Source organism: Lepidochelys olivacea (assembly GCF_965140295.1).
Source record: "Lepidochelys olivacea isolate rLepOli2 genome assembly, chromosome: 24".
Lineage (NCBI taxonomy): Eukaryota > Metazoa > Chordata > Testudines > Cheloniidae > Lepidochelys > Lepidochelys olivacea.
The window spans coordinates 8,937,373-8,954,795 of NC_140434.1; the positions used below are offsets into that span (position 1 = coordinate 8,937,373).

The 17,423-nt window shown below is 49.2% G+C and overlaps 1 protein-coding gene across 1 annotated transcript; it reads right to left on the reverse strand.

Annotated features, from left to right (window-relative positions):
* Positions 1-494: 494 nt before the first annotated feature.
* Positions 495-16,041, reverse strand: PSMD4 (proteasome 26S subunit ubiquitin receptor, non-ATPase 4). Its single transcript, XM_084613409.1, has 10 exons — positions 15,938-16,041; positions 9,661-9,801; positions 8,876-8,990; positions 6,593-6,679; positions 5,058-5,126; positions 2,890-3,105; positions 2,687-2,795; positions 1,944-2,075; positions 1,239-1,306; positions 495-855 (listed from the first exon to the last, which is right to left on the reverse strand). Exons 1-10 carry the CDS (start codon positions 15,961-15,963, stop codon positions 688-690), a joined length of 1,131 nt encoding a protein of 376 aa, XP_084469535.1. The 5' UTR covers positions 15,964-16,041; the 3' UTR covers positions 495-687.
* Positions 16,042-17,423: the final 1,382 nt, after the last annotated feature.

Here is a 17,423-nt window from a genome sequence, read left to right on the forward strand (position 1 = left end):
TACTGGTGTAGTTAAAGCAATTGACCCCAAGTACACTTATAGCTCTATACAAAGGTGCTTCATACAAATATAGCTATTCCCACACGGGAAGGGGATGCAATACCCCAGTATAAGGCTCCTCTATCCCAGTATAACCAAGTCCAGACTAGGGGCTGTTCTGGTAGATTAGTAAAAAGAGAAGCATTCCCCTAACCGATGGTTATATCAGTACAAAAGCTCTCTCTAAACCAGACCTAAGAGATGCAAGGAATTCCACTTGGACCCAACTAATCTGGTTTAAGTGAAGCCCTCTCCCGCTCAGTAACCTCATGGGCCTAAGGGGGCAGCTTTCCCTGGAGGCAGGTCACCCCATCACTGCAGGGATTCTTGCACCCTGTTCTGAAGCAGCTGGTTCTAGCTTGGAGTCAGGAGACTGGGCACCCCTGCCAATTCCTATGTGGCTCTAAGAAAATCCATAAGCATGTTCTATAGTTACTTTAGGAGGGAGATGGAAAAAAATTTAACGTTTTTATTAACTGTTACATCAAGAAAAAAAAATTCCTACCCTCGCCCTGTGATCGCTCCACAGCTACCTGGAGAACAGTGATTAAGTAAGTTGAAGTTATTAGGTTACATGGACTGGAACATGCAGGGCTGAGATTATCCCAATCGCTTGGCGGTGGCAGGGAGGTCAGTACCCCAGTGCCATCACTTCTTCTCCTCTTCCTTTTTGTCCTTGTTCTCCTTGGAGGCCTGAGAGGCCAAGGAACCCATGGCATTGCGGATGGCCTCATTGTTGGGGTCGACGCCAGGCAGGTTTTCAAGCACGCTCTGTAGGAACTCTGGATCTTGCATCACATCATAATCATCTTCTTCCTGCACATCCATGTAGAGAGAGTCACTCCCCACTCCCTATCAAGAAGATTGGCTGGGATCTAACAGGCTGGCACTGCTTGCTTGAAACACTCCACCCTGTTAGCAGGTGCGGAGCATGCTAGGGAAGGTTTAAGTGGATTCCAGGAACTCACTGAGCCTGGCAGCTCTTGATAAGGGAGATGGGAGCGGCTCTGTGGGGAAAGGGGAACCTAGGGTGCGAGCTGAGGAGTCCTGAGGGAGGAACCCCAGCAGCAGCCAATCCTACTGACAACGCTTGAACTGAACTGTTATGTTAACCAAGTCTAAGGAGAGGGGGAGTTTGGACTCCACACAGAGTGGATGTCTTGAGAGATAGGGAAAGGGGTGGCTGGGGAGACCATCACCTTGGTAGGTTCTGATGTGTCCATGGCTGCACTGCTATCAACCTCTCCCGATTCAGCTTGGGCGAACTCTGGAGAGAGAAAAGAAATGTCTTGGCTACTGAGTATTCACCACCACCACCACCTTTACTGCAATCGTATTTATGCTGGGTTGTCAGCAGGGTGTGTATGTAAAGATATTGAAGGCGACTTGCCTGTGGCAGTTAGTGGGCCAGGAGTTTCACAAACCAGACATCCACAATTGCAGGCCTTCAGGTCGCGAGTCTGTCAGCACTTGATCCCATCCTTGCCTTACCCAGCTGTGCTTATGCATAGCAGCATATGGCAAATCATTCCCTCCCCACTGATCTGCTGCTCCCTGCTACAGACACCATATCAGTCAAGACATGCCTGGGATAACACTGATGGATGCAGAAGGAAGCCTCAAGGCAGAATAGTGAGAGCTGAGAAAGGAGATTCAGGCCTGAAGGCCTGACGTGAAGGTTCCGACACCCCTCTCCCCCAGACAGGTAGGACATTCATGGAATTCAGGCCACTCAGACAAGCACTCACTAACTTTGTGCCTCTCCATTTTTGGGTGCCCACCCTCTGTCAGACGTTGATAGGTGTTGAGAACCTGCTGCTGTCTCTGAATTCACTGGGACAGCTCAGTCAGCGCAGGATTTGTCTTCAGGGATTAGACAGATGTTCTAAATTCTAGCCACTCACCTGGCCCTTGCAGAGACATCTGCATAGCATAAGCAATCTGCTCCTCTTCTGTCATGCTGCTAAGGTCGGGCAGGCCAGCTCTACCAAACTCCTGCTGGGTGATCGTCATCTTCAATAAGGCATCGTCTGAATCTAGCACAGGGATAAACAGAGTACACATTCCTAGAGCAATTCCCCAACAAATTCTATATTCAGAGAAGAATCCCTGCCCACCACTGAAGGGCAGCCACTTCTGGGGTGGGATGAGACAGCTGCACAAAGCGCACAGCAACAATGCACAACAGTTCAGGACAGGAAAAAATACTGCATCCAACTGAAAGTGCAGGGGCAGTTTTTTAGGGAAGGCAGAATGTAGATACCCGAGAGGGAGTGGGCTGAGCTACTGGGGCTAACCGTATTCTTGTGGAAAGTGCCATGGGATCTCTAGCCAGTACAAGTGATCAGGGCCTTCTTTTACATCTCAAGTGAAGAGGAACACCACACTGGAGGGATATAAGGAACTACCATGTTGAAAGGAAGTGTACCCCTCCCTAATGAATCCCCTGCAGCGCCGTAGGTGTCCATCCCACACAAATGCAACCCAGGCCCTGCTTAGCACTGGAGGCTGGACACAATCTCAGTACAAAATGATCTGGCTGCATCAGCAGCCTCCCCCGCCCCGCTGCATTGAACTCGCTGCTTTGCTCTGCTCACCCCGGCTCCTCCAAACGAAGAGGGATTAGATCCCCCGCCTAGTTTCTTACCATCCCCACCAGTGGCTGTAATTCCTGCCTCAGCAGCGGAGGCAGCTGCAGCTCTCCTGGCCTCTTCCTCCTGCCGCTGCCTCTGCTCCTCCATGGATACACGCAGCGCCTGTGGAGCAGACAATGGGGTAAACTCAAAGCAACAGCACGTTCACAAACAGTTCGGCTCCTTCAAAGCCATTCTTGGTTCCACCATCTCTTACCAGCGCCAGTTCTGGGTCCGCGCTGGGATCTACTCCAAACTCAAAGTCGCTAGCGCCAAGGCCAAGCATGGCACCGCCCTCCCCAGCCAAAATGGGGGAACTGATGAGGGCATCGGCAAGGCTAGGGCCAGGGGGAACAGTCACCAGGTGGGAACCAGTCCCATCCTTGCCGTTTAAGGTGTTAATGAAGGCAGTCAGCTTGTCTGTGTTGGCTTCCTAGGGGAGGGAAAGAGAGAGGTTAGAACCAGACTGACTTCCTCCCATTGACTTGGCTCAAAGGAAACGATGCTGGGCTGCCCTATGAACTGTAATAACCCTGACGTCCTCTTACCAGCTGGTGTTCAGAAAGGGAACTCATCTATAAACACAGAAGTACAGAGAACAGTGATCAGTATGCACCAGGGGTACGGAGACACACCACATTTCAGAGCTGGAAGAGGCCATCTATATAATGGGCCCCCTCCAATGGGCAACTGATTAACGCTCCCAGGAAGTCCCTGTGCAAAGTGAGGACAGTTGACCTGGAACATTGCTCTATTCAATTCATCCTGAGTTTGCTCGTGTTTTAGAGTCCTGCTCAAAGGAAGTGCCAGTAGTTTCCTTTCATAGTGCTGTGACCTCACTGGAGGATCAGGAACCTTATGGCCTGGGTGTCATCTGACAGTCAGCCTGAGGGTGTACCAGCAACACTAGAAATGAGATTGTTCCCAACAACCAGAACAAACTTTGGCCTATTTTTCCTCTAACATGGGCACCACATGTCTTGAATACAGCACTAATTTTCATACTATTGCCCTCCACCAGAATCCATGTTACACTGAGGTTTTGCTCTATCTATCCAGATAGAGCAGATCAATGTGATACGGCAACAGGCCACTCTGCTTTGCAGCTTGCTCATCAGCTACGCTGCGAATGGTTGTGGTAGATTTCTGGGATTCAGCTGTCTCAGTTTAGGGAATAAAACATCATTCTCCGCTGAGTACGAGTTGGCCTGTAGGAAAGACGGTTGGCTGGGGTATCATCCTGGCATCACTGATGCCACCCACACTCTAATGATCAGGAAAGAATAGTCACAGAACTTAAGCAGGCCCTGTGAAGGCTGCTCCCTCCGGAAATCTGGAAGTGGAGTAGGGATTATTGGGGAAGAGAAGGGAAAACCGCCAAACCAATTATTTTTCCCTCTCCCCTGGAATGTCATTACCAGCTTGGTTCCAAAATCAACCAAAGTCTTTTAAAGTGGTGATAAGATTCTTTCATAGCCACAGTGTTGCAGCTCAGAAACACCACTCGGAGGCATGGGGTGAGAGACCCTGGATGGAGAGGGGTCACCTCACAGGACTAGATGCCAGACCGACAAAATTCAACCACAATTTTATTTGCAACAATCTCCACTGTTCCTTAGCCTTATACCACAATACAGCCCTCTGCCCAAGGATGTCAGAAACCAACACTGACTAATGTAGCCTGTGACTCACAGAGGTGTGTTCCAGATCATTAACTATATTTCATGAACAGTAATTGAAGTCTTTGATGCATGGTTGCAAGGGAATATGGGAACTTCACACGGCCTTAAAGGTTTCATCCTAAGGATGGGTTGGGGTTTTTCATACAAAGGGCAAAGTATGTTTTGTATACAAAGGTTTGTGCCACCTGAGTGAAACTCAGAATTACAGCTGGCTTTCTATTTTCAGCCAGAACACTGTGAAAAGGCAGGTGACTAAAGTATGCAGAAAAGAAGTTAAAAAAAAAAATATTAAAAGACGTCCTTCAGTTCCTTCATTTATGGAAACAATTTTAAAAATCCAATTTGTTTTCTTTTTGCCCTTCACTGATGGTGAGTCTAGACCAGTCAATTTCACTTTTAGTTAGAGTCAGTTTCACTAAAGCATTAGCAGAAGCCTGAAATGTTTGGGTAGGAAACACAGCAGGGGAATATTTGAGAAGAGAGTCTCCTTTGGAATCTGCAAAATATTAATGGAAGGATTTCTGTTGTCTGAACAGATCAGCCTTAAAATCCCTGCTGAAGAGATTAAGATGGGGGAATTGTGATAGTATTCTTCACTGGTGTTCCCAGATAGATAGGAGACAAGTGTTTGAAAATGAGATGTAAACCCCTGGCTGGAGTTTGTATTTCAAAGACTCTTGGGAGATCAGTTTAAAACTCTCACCTCTTCTCCAAAGTTGATAATGTCAACATTTACTTTCTCCTTTTTAAGGCGCTTTGCCAGTTTCACCAGCTGCAATAAAGAGAAAGGAGTGTTAGCCTTTCATCACTTGTCTTCAGCTCCTACATCTCCTCCACGTAACAGAAAGCAGACAAAAGTGCGTGGGATTCGTTCATCAGGACACAAAGCCAGATATAAAAGCATCTAATTTACAGGTGCCAGTCTATACAAGCTTCATAGTAAGCGATTATTTCTGAACAGTAAAATGTTTGAGAGGTTTCATCTCCATTATACTCCTATGAAAACCAAATAGGCCAGAACTTAAAATCAATCCTTAAAGCCAGCAAGCTTCTTTTAAAGAGACACACGGACAATCTGAATTACATTACATCACCTTTTTAATTGTATGTACTTTGACTTAATTAATAAGGCACTTATCTAAAATTCTGAATGTTTTTTTATAACCAAAAAAAAAAAAAAAAAAAAATCCAGACAAATACAATTAAGAGTTCAGACTTCTGACTGTTTGATACTTGAAGGCTTTTTTAATACTGCAACAAGACATTTAAGCATGTTCTGATGCATGATCCAATTTAAATTCCCTCACCTACTGGGGGCAGATTTAAATTTTCACAGTTGCAGGGAAATTATGGGGCAGTCAGACAATTATTTAATCACAACACATGTTGAGATTCAAAAAGTTAGAGAGTTATAACTGTTAAAACACAAATTGTCAACATCACATCAAAATATACAAAGTAAATATCCTTAAATCAAACTCTAAGTTCTCAAGCAGCATTTTTCAATGGAAATATTTTTTCATGGGTTTGTATGTGTACAGCGAAATCAGTGTTTACCAACATTTACCTACAGAAATGGAATCCTTCCAAGCCTATGTATAGAATAGGATAAACGAGGCTCTGTTTTGATAGAAACCTGTATTGCCTGGAAGCTGAGTTAGTTTATTTGCATCATTCCTTCTTTTCCATTTTCACACCCACCCTCCCACCCCCTTTCAGTAGCTCACATTCTAGTAGCAGGATTTATCAGCTAAAGAGTCGTCTCATTGGGACATAAGCTTTGAGCCTTGCAGTTCTTGATACAGATTCAATAAGATTGCTGTAATATGAATGCTCATTAAGATTTCTTAGAACCAGGTTTTCTGGATATACAGACTGACCAACATAGTCAGTTCAGAAACGCATTGAACAGTTCCAGTTTCAAGAAAGCAGCTATTATGAGGTACTTGATATCAGGGTGATGAGAGCAGTATAAACACCTAGATAAAGAAATTGCTGTGAAAACTGAAGGCACGTCTACATTTAAAAGGCTGCACTGGCTCTCCCATCAACATAGAGCTGTCTACACGGGGGTTAGGTTGGTATAACTACGTCGCTCTGAGGAGTGGATTTTTCACACTGAGTGAGATTGCCATGGTTATATGACATAAGTCTGTAGTGTAAACCAGACCTGAGGGTTCACCATCACGGATTAAACACACCCATGAAATTGCATCTAACTGGTCACGCTTTACTCACATCTTTCTCGTTATCTTCCACGGGGCTCCCAACAAAGGCAATGATACGCATCTTGTGATTCTTGCCTTGACGATGTTTCAAAGCCAACTGGAAAATAAGAGTTGTCATCCAAGGTGAACATAAGAACGGCCATACTGGGTAAGACCAAAGGCCAGTATCCTGTCTTCTGACAGTGGCCAGTGCCAGCTGCTTCAGAGGGAATGAACAGAACAGGGCTATTATTGAGTGATCCACCCCAACGTCCTGTCTCAGCATCTGGCAGTCAGAGGCTAGGGACACCCAGAGCATGGGGGTGCATCCATGACCATCTTGGCTAATAGCCATTGATGGACCAATCCTCCATGAATGCATCTAATTCTTTTTTGAGCCCACTTATACTTTTGGCCTTCACAAGATCTCCTGGCAACGAATTCCACAGGCTGACTGTGCATTGCGTGAAGTAGTACCTCCTTTGGTTTGTTTTAAACCTTCTGCCTGTTAATTTCATTTGGTGAGCCCTGGCTCTTGTGTTCTGTGAAGGGGTAAACAACACTTCCCTGTTCACTTTCTCCACACCACTCATGATTTCAGAGACCTCTGTCATATCCCGCCCTTAGCTGTCTCTTTTGCAAGCTGTACAGTCCCCATCTTTTTAATCCTCAAAAGGAAGCTGATGGTGACTGATGTATCAAGAAAATGTAAATGCCCAGGAGGGAGAGGAGTTGCGTGGGATAGAAAAAATGGGACATTGTACACACACACCTTGGAATAATGGGATGAACCTGAACTAAATAGCAGGAGGCACTTTTATGAAGCAAGACTCGTTAGACTGAGGAGTATTTTCAAGATGATATAAGCCGTAGTGTAATAAGCTGCTTTTAAGAGTCTGCTGCTTCTACAACATGCTTTATAAGGAACTGGCACTAGTAATGTCACTTCTCTATCAAAGGATTCCAGCATAACAAACATTAGTTTAGTTGCATTTGTGAGGCAGGTATTATGATCTCTATTTTGCACCCAAGGAAACCGAGGCAAAAGAGAATCATTAAGTGACTTACTCGATGTCTATACGGCAACTCCACGCCCGCGGCTAGCCCGTGCAAGGGGACTTAGGCTCACAGGGCTCAGGCTGCGGGACCGTTTCACTGCTATGTAGATGTCTGGGGTCAGGCTGGAGCCCAGGCTCTAGGACCCTGCGATATGGGAGGGTCCCAGAGCTGGGTCTGAGCCCAGACGTCTACACAGCCATGAAACAGCCCTGCAGCCCTAGCCAACTGGCATGGGCCAATGGTGGGTTTTTCTTTGCTGTGTAGACATAAGTAAATCTGTGGCAGAATTGGCAACAGACCAGAAGGTCGGCCTCCAAGTCTTGTGCCTTAATTACAAGACCATCGTTCCCCCCAGGGCTTTGGAGCGGAGCCCGGAGTGCGGAGCAGCAGATTTCTGCCTGTAGCTGGAGCAGAGCACAGCTCCAAAGCCCTGGTTCCCCCTCTAAATATCTATGAATAATAGCTTTCCAGATGTACACACCAGAGGATGACATGAGAAGCACATATACCAGTACAGAGCGAAAGTACAGGACAGAAGGGAGTGACTAAACCTTGAGACCTATTCCATATGTTTCAGGGTAACAAATGCATCTCTTCTTTGTGGGTGCGAATTGACGGAATTTGGCCCCTGTAAATTGGCTGCACACACATGAGCTATATTGCAACTGTAACCCAGCAATTTGGTAGCAAATAAAAAGCCATCTCCACAGACTCAGATTCTCTCTAGTTTATATTTCTCTTTCTACCCCTTCACCAAACAGCCTCATTGATTTCCCCACACTCAACTTCTCAATAGAATTATTCACCACGGTAGCAGACTGGATTACACTAAATCCCATAACCTGGCTCAATTCCAACTCGGGCAGTTACATGTCACTTGTCTAAATTCACCTCACACTTTCAGATGAAGACATTTAGTATCCTAAACTATGATGAGACTTTATTACAACAATACCAAGCCCTTATCTAGCACTTTTCATCCTTAGATCTCAAAGTGCTTTACAAAGGAGGTCAGTATCACTATTTCTATTTTACAGATGGGGAAACTGAGGCACGGAAGTGGCATGAATTATTCAAGGTCACCCAGCAGGCCAATGGCAGAACCAGAAATAGAAACTAGGTCCCCGAGACACAGTCCAGTGCTCTACCTATGAGACCACACTAGCAGTAAGCAGAATGCTTTAGGATGAGAGGGGTTATAGAAATACAAGACGACAACTCATTTAAGAAAAGTCATGAACAAGGTGTCACTTACATGAGCAACTCGAATTCCTGTACAAAAGGTAATTTTCCCTTTGGGTTGCACCGTGTGTAATTTGGAAAGGATCCGTCCTGTGTCTGGGGTAAGTGTGGTCAACACTTCACAGTTACTAGAACAATATAAATGGTTGCATTGTTATACGAAGTCCTATCAAACCTCCCAATACCCCTTGTAAGGTAATATCCTTTTGCAGGTGGGGAAATTGAGGCACAGGGTCACCCACAGTCACATGGAGAAAACAGCAGAAGCCAGTTATCCCTAGATCTGTGCTCAATACACTAGATCAGTGTTTCTCAGCCTTTTCAGGTTGGCAACCTGAAATGTGAGGTTAAAAGTGTGTGTAACTCCCTTACATTTACTATAAAAGGGTCAGAACTGCATCATTGATAAGCCTATGTAATTTGTGTTTTTTGAGAGGCTGACAGAATACTTAACCTTGCAGGATCAAGGTGTGCAGGGAGCGGGATCTCTGTTGTAGTTTTTTATAATCCCCTCCCTTATCCCCCGCACTGCCTTTCATGACCCTCTTACCCACATGGGGGTTGCAACCCACTGGCTGGGAAATACTACACAAGAGCAGTGTTACTCAAAGTGGTGGTCCACGGACCGGTGCCAGCCCGCGAGCCATCGGCGGCCGGTCTGTGTGCACATTGGGAAAACAAATTGCCGGTCCCCCACATCAGAGAGCTCGAGAAGCACTGCCCTAGACCACACTCATCATTTGGGTGGGAGAGCAGGAGTCGTTTTGATTTCTAGGAGTGGGAACTCTACAGACGTACTTAGCTAAGGTAATGAGCCCCACGTTGTTCTCTGGGTTGCTACGGGTTTTTGAGTGGCACACGATGTTGACAGCATCTTGCTGAGCTTGCAGGCGAGTAGGTAAAAAGTCCCCATTTCTCATGTATTCACTGTTGTCAACACTGAAATACAGAAAGAATCAGACAAGGTCAGAACTAAAAAACAGGCTTGTCTGGTTTTTACCCTAAGCTGGTTCATGAAAATGAAGCCTCAGGATCCTAGATCTGTGGCCAGATGGCTAACAACATACATGTCTCCTCGTCCTTGTCAATTCTTAAGGCAGAGCGAGAGAGCAAGAGAAGGAAGCATACAAGTAGCCTGCAAAAAAAAGTCAAAGGCTCTTCAGCCAAGGCAGAACCGACCTACAGAAATCCCATACTTTACATGCTCAAGAATCTTGAAATTCAGATGCAAGAACTAAACCCATTTTAAAGCCCTGGTTATAGTAGGACAATGCAGAGGCCTGTCCTTTGGGCCTATTGCAGACTCTGAGAGTCCATAGTCCAGTCCATGAGTCCTAAAACTGGGCATGCAGCTCCCCCCTCCCTGTAACTGCCAGCTGAAGAGCACTCAACCTCAGCTGCATGTTCTGAGATTCGCAGGTGAACACAAAGAACAAACAATTTCTCTTCATTCATCAGCAGTATTAGCTATGGTTGGAGACAGGACAAAGAATAGCTGGACCAATCTGATGAGGCAATACCCTTGTTCCTATCAGTATGTATACGCAAATCTCTCTTAGGGTTATGAACATTTATTTGACATTTTAAGAAGTAGCCTACAGCTTTTTGATATTATAGCAACTTAGCACTGCTATAGTTGTAGCTTCCAAAGTGCTTTGGCAAAGGTGAACAAATATCCATGCCCTCATTTTACAGAGAGGGAAACTGAGGCACAGACAGGGGCGACAGGTCACACAGAGTCAATGAGAGCTGGGACTAGAACGGTCATCTGATGTCTCACAGCCCCAGGCGCTAATGAAACATTTGATGCAGCTCAGGCTCCTGGCAAACTGTCAGCATGGCGGTATCCCAGAGTCCAAGCACCCCCCGTTATACAGATTCGATTGTTTGGGATACGGAAACGTCTAGGGGATAAAAAAGGAGACTGAGAAGCAGAGCTTCTGGGCTCTGTTCTGGACACTGCCACTAACTCACCGGAGGGAGGGACTTTGGGTGAGTCACCCCTCTGCGCTTCAGTTCCCTCCCCCTGTGTAAAATGGGGCTAATTCTCCCTTGCTTTTTGCAACAGGCATTGAGCTCCTTGGGTGAAAGGTGCTAAACATGTGCCTAGTATTATCAAGCGGTGAATTACCAGCTTTGTGGTTTCACTTCTGTTCCCAACAGAGAACGATTAACATCCCAGCTCCCCCTCAGTTAACAGGAGCTGTTACACTGCAGTTGTGACCTGTTAGCTACACTAACAGCGTAAGTCAGATTTACTCTCCACCTACCAGCGGGCTGACCCATTCCATGTAAGCTAGCACATCTGCAACACTGATGGCTTGCTACGATAGTGCTTTCATTGAGGATTGGCTGAACAAAGAGGGGCTCTACTCCAGTGGTCTCCGACCTTTTTATGCCCAAGATCACTTTCTGAATTTAAATGCATCCCAGGATCTACCTAGCCCCTTCCCCACGGCCCCATCCCACTCACTACATCCCCCCTCCCTCCGTTGCTCATTCTCTCCCACCCTCACTCACTTTCGCCAGACTGGGGCAGGGAGTTGGGGCTGAGGTGTTTGAAGTGTGGGAGGGGGTTCCGGGCTGAGCCTGGGGCAAGGGTGTAGGAGGGGTTGAGGGGTGCAAGCTCTGGGAGGGAGTTTGGGTGCAGGAGGGGGCTCTGGCCTGGGACAGTGTTGGGGTCAGGAGGGAGTACAGGGTGCAGGATCTGGGAGGGAGTTTGGGTGCAGGAGGGGGGTCCGGGCATGGGCAGAGTGTTGGGGTACAGGAGGGGGTACAGTGTGCAGGCTCCAGGAGGGGGCTCAGGGCTGGGGCAGGGGGTTGGGGTGTAGGCTCCTGCTGTGGCGCTTAACTTGGGTGGCTCCTGGTCTGCGGCACAGTGGGGCTAAGGCAGGCTCTCTGCCTGCTCCAGCCCCGCGCTTCTCCTGGAAGCTGCCATCTCTACAGCCCCCGGCAGAGTGGGGAGGTATGTGGCTCTGCGTGCTGCACCCAGGCACCGCTCCCACAGCTCCCACTGGCCACAGTTCCCCGTTCCTGGACAAAAGGAGTTGCAGGCAGGAGCAGAATGTGGAGACCCCCCTGATCCCACCCCCTTTCCAGGACTCAGTGGCGCGGGACCAGGGCAGGCAAGGAGCCTGCCTTAGCCCTGCTGCGCCGCCGGACTTTTAGCAGCCGGAGATCACGATCAGCTATCAGAGACTCCAGGATCTACCAGTTGGTGACAATTGGTGACATTCAACTTGATGGCATGTCTGTCAATAACATGATAACTTTGCAATGCCAGAGCTGATCCATTCTAAAAATGTCAGAGAATGTTCAGTCTAAACATTAATGGGCAGAAAACTATGGATTTGGTGAAAAACAAAACAGGGTCACTGATGCCTTCCGTGCCCCCCACATCTCAGCTCTTCCTAATAGAGTTTAAAATGCTGTGCCCCTGAATGACGTAACTCCCAGACAGAAGAAATAATGGAGGGCACACAGAGCTCCTACCATAGGGCAATGAGGGGTTGCAGAGAGTTCCTGAAATAAGGCACACAAACAGCTTGTGGGGCAAATGGAGGCAAGGAGCCCCTGGTGTGTGCAATGAGTTCAGCAGACAGAAGCAACTATGTAGTAGTTTTGTCTCTGTGCGATTTTAAACCTTTCACATACAGAATGTCACTGCACAGGATCCAGTTTTAATCCTTGCTCTCCTGGCTGTAGCACACAAAGCCACTTTCTCATGCCAGAAGGCATCATTTGTATTAAAATGCAAACCCTGTGTGCTGCTGAACGCAAATATTCTTTACTACAAAAAGCAGCCATTCATTCACACACAAGAATGGAAGTGGATGTGTGTAGTAAGAAATAGCACATGGCATATGGACTTCAAAGTGCTTTGCTAACATTAATTCTAACAACCCTGAGAAGCAAGTTAATACTCTTATTTTACGAGACACAGACATCATGACTCCTCAAGGTGACAGTACCAGTGGCATGATGTGGGCCAGAAACCAGGACTCATGACTCCCAGTGCCCTGGTCTAACCCACTACACCCCCCACCCACATGGCCCAGCTCTTCTTGCCCTGCACCTTATGCAGTTATTGTCACTATGTGAACCTAGTGTAACAATGAGGGTAAATACACTGCCAGACTAGAATGGTAGCCCACTGCACCCATTCTGCACTGGTGTAGGTGACCATACAATGTACAAGGCAACAATGGACTGGACTCACTAGACCTGGGATTTTATATTCCAATTTCAGAACTCACTCTACCAAAGTCATGAAATCAACAGCTACAAGAGAACAATGATTAACCTGACACTGTCTCTTATTTGAATCTGACATAGTTACTTAGCAAATCAAGCTACTGTGATGTCTCTATCCAACTAACTGAAGAGCTATTTAGTTACCATATACAACGCACAATGGAAGTTTTGTGCATCTTATGAATCTCTGCCATTGCTACATTTGGTAATTAGACTACAGCAACTAATGGGTCTGAGGTATTGTAGTAACCATAATCTTTATTATGCTCTGAACAATAGTAAGTTTAATAGTAAGTTTAGTGATTTTTTTATGCATCTCTGAAGTATAAACTTATTTTCTATGCCTGATTTTAGCTCTAGCTATCAGCTTGGTAATGTAGAAAGCAAACCTAAGTAAAATGGTGGTCAGTTTATTTATACTCTCCAGTTCTTGGGGGGTGGGGGAGAAGGGTCAGACACTGTATCCTGTGAACAGTCTCTATTGTCTGCTCTTGTTACAAGCTACTCTGGGCCACATCAAACCCGAACCAGCCTTGGCTGTGCTATGAGATAATGTGTGGGGGGTGGACAGGGAGGAAGGTTGGGGGTTGAATCCAGACCGGGCTAAAGGTAAGTTAACACAGAGGAGGCCCTGGCTATCTTTGTTGATCCAGTGTGAAGTGGATTCTAGTCTAGCTGTCTCAAATGCTCCCACTTCTCAGTCCCAACTGATCCTCCCAGAGAGCACCCCTCCCCATCCTCCAGAGTCTGACCACCACACTCTGCCCTACAGATTCTCCACAGCATCAAGCCCTCCCCAACCAATGTCAAATATTTGCCTTATCGCACCTGACCCAAATGTCACCACATCCCAGCACTGCCCCCCTCTGAATCTCCTGTCCCAGACTATCATCCATTGCCCACTAAACGAAAGCCCTCCACAGCCAAGGAGAAGCTCCCCATCCAAACAACGGTCATCTCTATAGCCCTCCCAGTCCAGCCTTACATCCAAGTTAACAACTCTCCCTGCCCTTCCCTCAGCCAGCACCAAACCACCTTCTAGCCTGGAAGGGACAGCCAGCTTAGTCCCCTCACCAGTCCAGAATTAATCCTTCCTCCCATAAAAGGGCAGTGATTCTCATCACCTTGTGACCACCCCCTGATCCCTTCAGTCTATTACTGTGCCCCACAGTCCAAACTAGAACTAAGTCACCCAACAGATCCCACTTCCCCCCACAGCCTTCTACTGATGCTGCCCATTCATCTTTTCCTACCCCATCCCCAGCCCAGAACTGGGATGGCCTCTGCCTCTTTCACATCCCTGCTCCCAACCTGCCACTCATCTCCCACTCCCAGAAATCTCCCCAGCCAGGTCCTGCTCCATTTACCCCCTGCATGACTTTAACCCAGCCCTGCTCCAGACCCCCTTTCTGGCACCAGCCCTCCCCAACTCCCTCTCACCTCAGACTTTTCCCCACACTGAAATCTCCCCAGCCTGGGGCTATTCCACTCCCGCTTGCCCCGTCCTGCCTGATCCAAATCCAGCCCTCCCCTCTCCTAGTTCTCCCCAACCCCATCAAGTCAGCCCTGCTCCTCTTCCCCATCCCCTTAACCAGATTCTCACCCTGGTCCTGCCCCTACTTCCCCCACAGAGCCTCTCCAGCCTGACCCTGCTCCACATCCCGCACAACTCAACCCCAACCCCTCCCTTGCCACCCCCCCATCCCTGCTCCTCTTCCCCACCCCACCTAGGCCTCACTCTCCCCTCAGCCTGGCCCTGGCCCTGCCTCAGAGTCCCCCCTGCCTAGGGATATTCCACTTCCCTCGCATAACCCTAATCCACCCCCACCTGCCCTCCTCCAACCTCCCAACTAGCCCTGCACCCCTCCCCCCAGGACCCTAAACATATGTGGCCCCTACTTAGTCCTGTCAGTCCCCCCCAGATTCTCTCCAGCCTGACCCAGTGCCACATACCCCATTGCTCAACCCTATCGCCCACTCTGACAGCCCCCCCGACCCCGCACTCAGTGCAGTTCTCCTCACCCCAAGCTGGCCCTGCCCGCAGGAGTCTCCCCACCTGGGGATATTTCACCCCCTCACCTGCCCACTGCTCTCCCCCATCCCCCCACAGCCAGCACTGAACCAGCCCCCAGCTCCACATCCCCCCCTCCGGTGCCGCTCTGCTCCACCCCGGGTGAGCCCCCCTGCCTGACCCTGCTCCCCCTCAACCCACCCCCACAGCCCCACTCCAGCCCCAGAGCCCCCCTGCCTGACCCTGCTCCCCCCCACCCAGACAGCCCCGCCCCGCTCCTCCCCCAGAGCCCATCTGCCTGACCCTGCTCCCCCTCAGCCCCCCCACCCCAACAGCCCCCCCAGCCCCACTCCCCCCCCAGCGAGCCCCCCCTGCCTGACCCTGCTCCCCCCCACCCAGACAGCCCCGCCCCGCTCCTCCCCCAGAGCCCATCTGCCTGACCCTGCTCCCCCTCAGCCCCCCCACCCCAACAGCCCCCCCAGCCCCACTCCCCCCCCAGCGAGCCCCCCCAGCGAGCCCCCCCGCCTGACCCTGCTCCCCCTCCCCCCAGATAGCCCCACTAACTCCCCTGTCCTGCTTCGGGCGAGCCCCCACGCCTGACCCCGCTCCCCCTCATCCTGCCCCCCGGCCGGGCCTAGACAGCGGAGCAGGAGCCGGGATGACTCAGGGAAACCCCGCGGGGGCCCGGTCCCCGCTCCCCGGGCCCTGGCCCGGCCTATTCTCGGCTCCTCCCCGGGGCCCCGGCCCGACCTCGCCCGCCTCGGCCCCCACCCCAGCAGCCCCTGCCCGGCCCCGGCTCCGGCTCCTCACCAGACCATAGTGCTCTCCAGCACCATCTTGCCTCCCTCTGAGACACCGGCCGGGCTAGGCCCCGCCAACAAGCCGCCCTCGCACTGGCCCAACCTCCAGCCAATCACCGGCGCCCATCTTAAAAGGTCGGCCGCAAGGGCCGCTGGGAGTTGTAGTTTCATCGCGCCTTCCCAAGGGGCTACAGGAGGACAACTTCGTCCCCGGCCGGAGGGGGAAGGGCTGGCGTTGGAGCTAGAACCCGCCCCCGCCTTGCAAGAAAAGTGCGTGCAGGCAAATCGTCTCAGGCAGGGGGATTAGTTGCGTTTTATTCCTCCAGCAGGAAAAGTTACTTGGCCCAGAGGAATGGGCTTTTGCCCTGGAGGAATTGCCAGGTTTTTCCAAACAAAATTGCTTTGGAAATTTCTTGGCCCTGATGCAGAATTCACTTGCCGGCCCTTTGTTGTGATAATAATGGGGGGAAAGAGAAATGCGTGAAATACAAATAACGGGACTTACAGAGCTGGGAGGGAGGGCACTTGTACGTTGTAGGCCTGCGTGGAGCTTGCAGGCATTATTTTGAGAACGTTCTCTGGCCTGGGCTAGACAGGAGGTCAGACTAGATGGTCACAGTTGTCCCTTCTGGCCATTTAGAACTGGGCTTGCAGGAATGGACAAGCACTTTATTCCCAATTAAAGCTTTGTAGATGTGCCATTGCGACAACAATTCCTGGCGTGGCTGCCTGCCAACAAGTGAGCGATTTGGAATGTGTGTACCCACAAGTCAAGTACATGGAGGAGCGCAGCATCTGCTAATTGTTTGGGAGTAGCGCATGGATGGGTTAAGGACATAAGAACGGCCATACTGGGTCAGACCAATGGTCCATCTAGCCCAGCATCCTCTCTTCCAACAGTGGTCAAGGCCATGTGCTTCAGAGGAAATGAACAGAACAGGTAACAGAAGTGACCCATCCCCTGTTGCCCGTTCCCAGCTGCTGGCAATCAGAGGATAGGGACACTATCCCTGCCCATCCTGGCTATGAACTTATCTAGTTCTTTTTTCAATCCACTCCCAAATCCCCTGTCCTCGCTGCCTCTCCCATCAGCTGATTGATCTTGCTAGGTCTCCGAGATCCATCCTACCCATTCCCCCATCCCTGCCCATCCTAATAACCATTGATGCACCTATCCTCCATGAATTTTTCTAGTTCTTTTTTGAACCCTGTTATAGTTGTGGCATTTACAACATCCTCTGGTAAAGAGTTTCACAGGGCCCCTGCACATTTCCTTGATCAGTATCACATTTAGCTTCAATCCATCCCATCCCTGCCAGTTAAAATTACCCAGAGGATGGTAGCCTTGGTTTACTAGGCTTGTGGTAACTGAAAACTCCCACATGTTGCGCACATACAGATCTTACAGTGTAAGCAAAGATACCAAACTCTTAATTGTTTTAAAAGCAGCTGGTGCGAGAGAGATGTCCTGACCGTATTTGGCCATTGGGGGTCAC

What these genes read in the sequence shown, in the direction of transcription:
- PSMD4 (XM_084613409.1), bottom strand. Translation starts at nt 15,963, where the DNA reads ATGGTGCTGGAGAGCACTATGGTCTG. An exon ending in TACAGCCACTGGTGGGGATG is followed by an intron (nt 2,076 to 2,686) that starts GTAAGAAACTAG and finishes TCCCTGTGCTAG; the next exon opens with ATTCAGACGATGCCTTATTG. An exon ending in GATGTCTCTGCAAGGGCCAG is followed by an intron (nt 1,307 to 1,943) that starts GTGAGTGGCTAG and finishes TTCTCTCTCCAG; the next exon opens with AGTTCGCCCAAGCTGAATCG.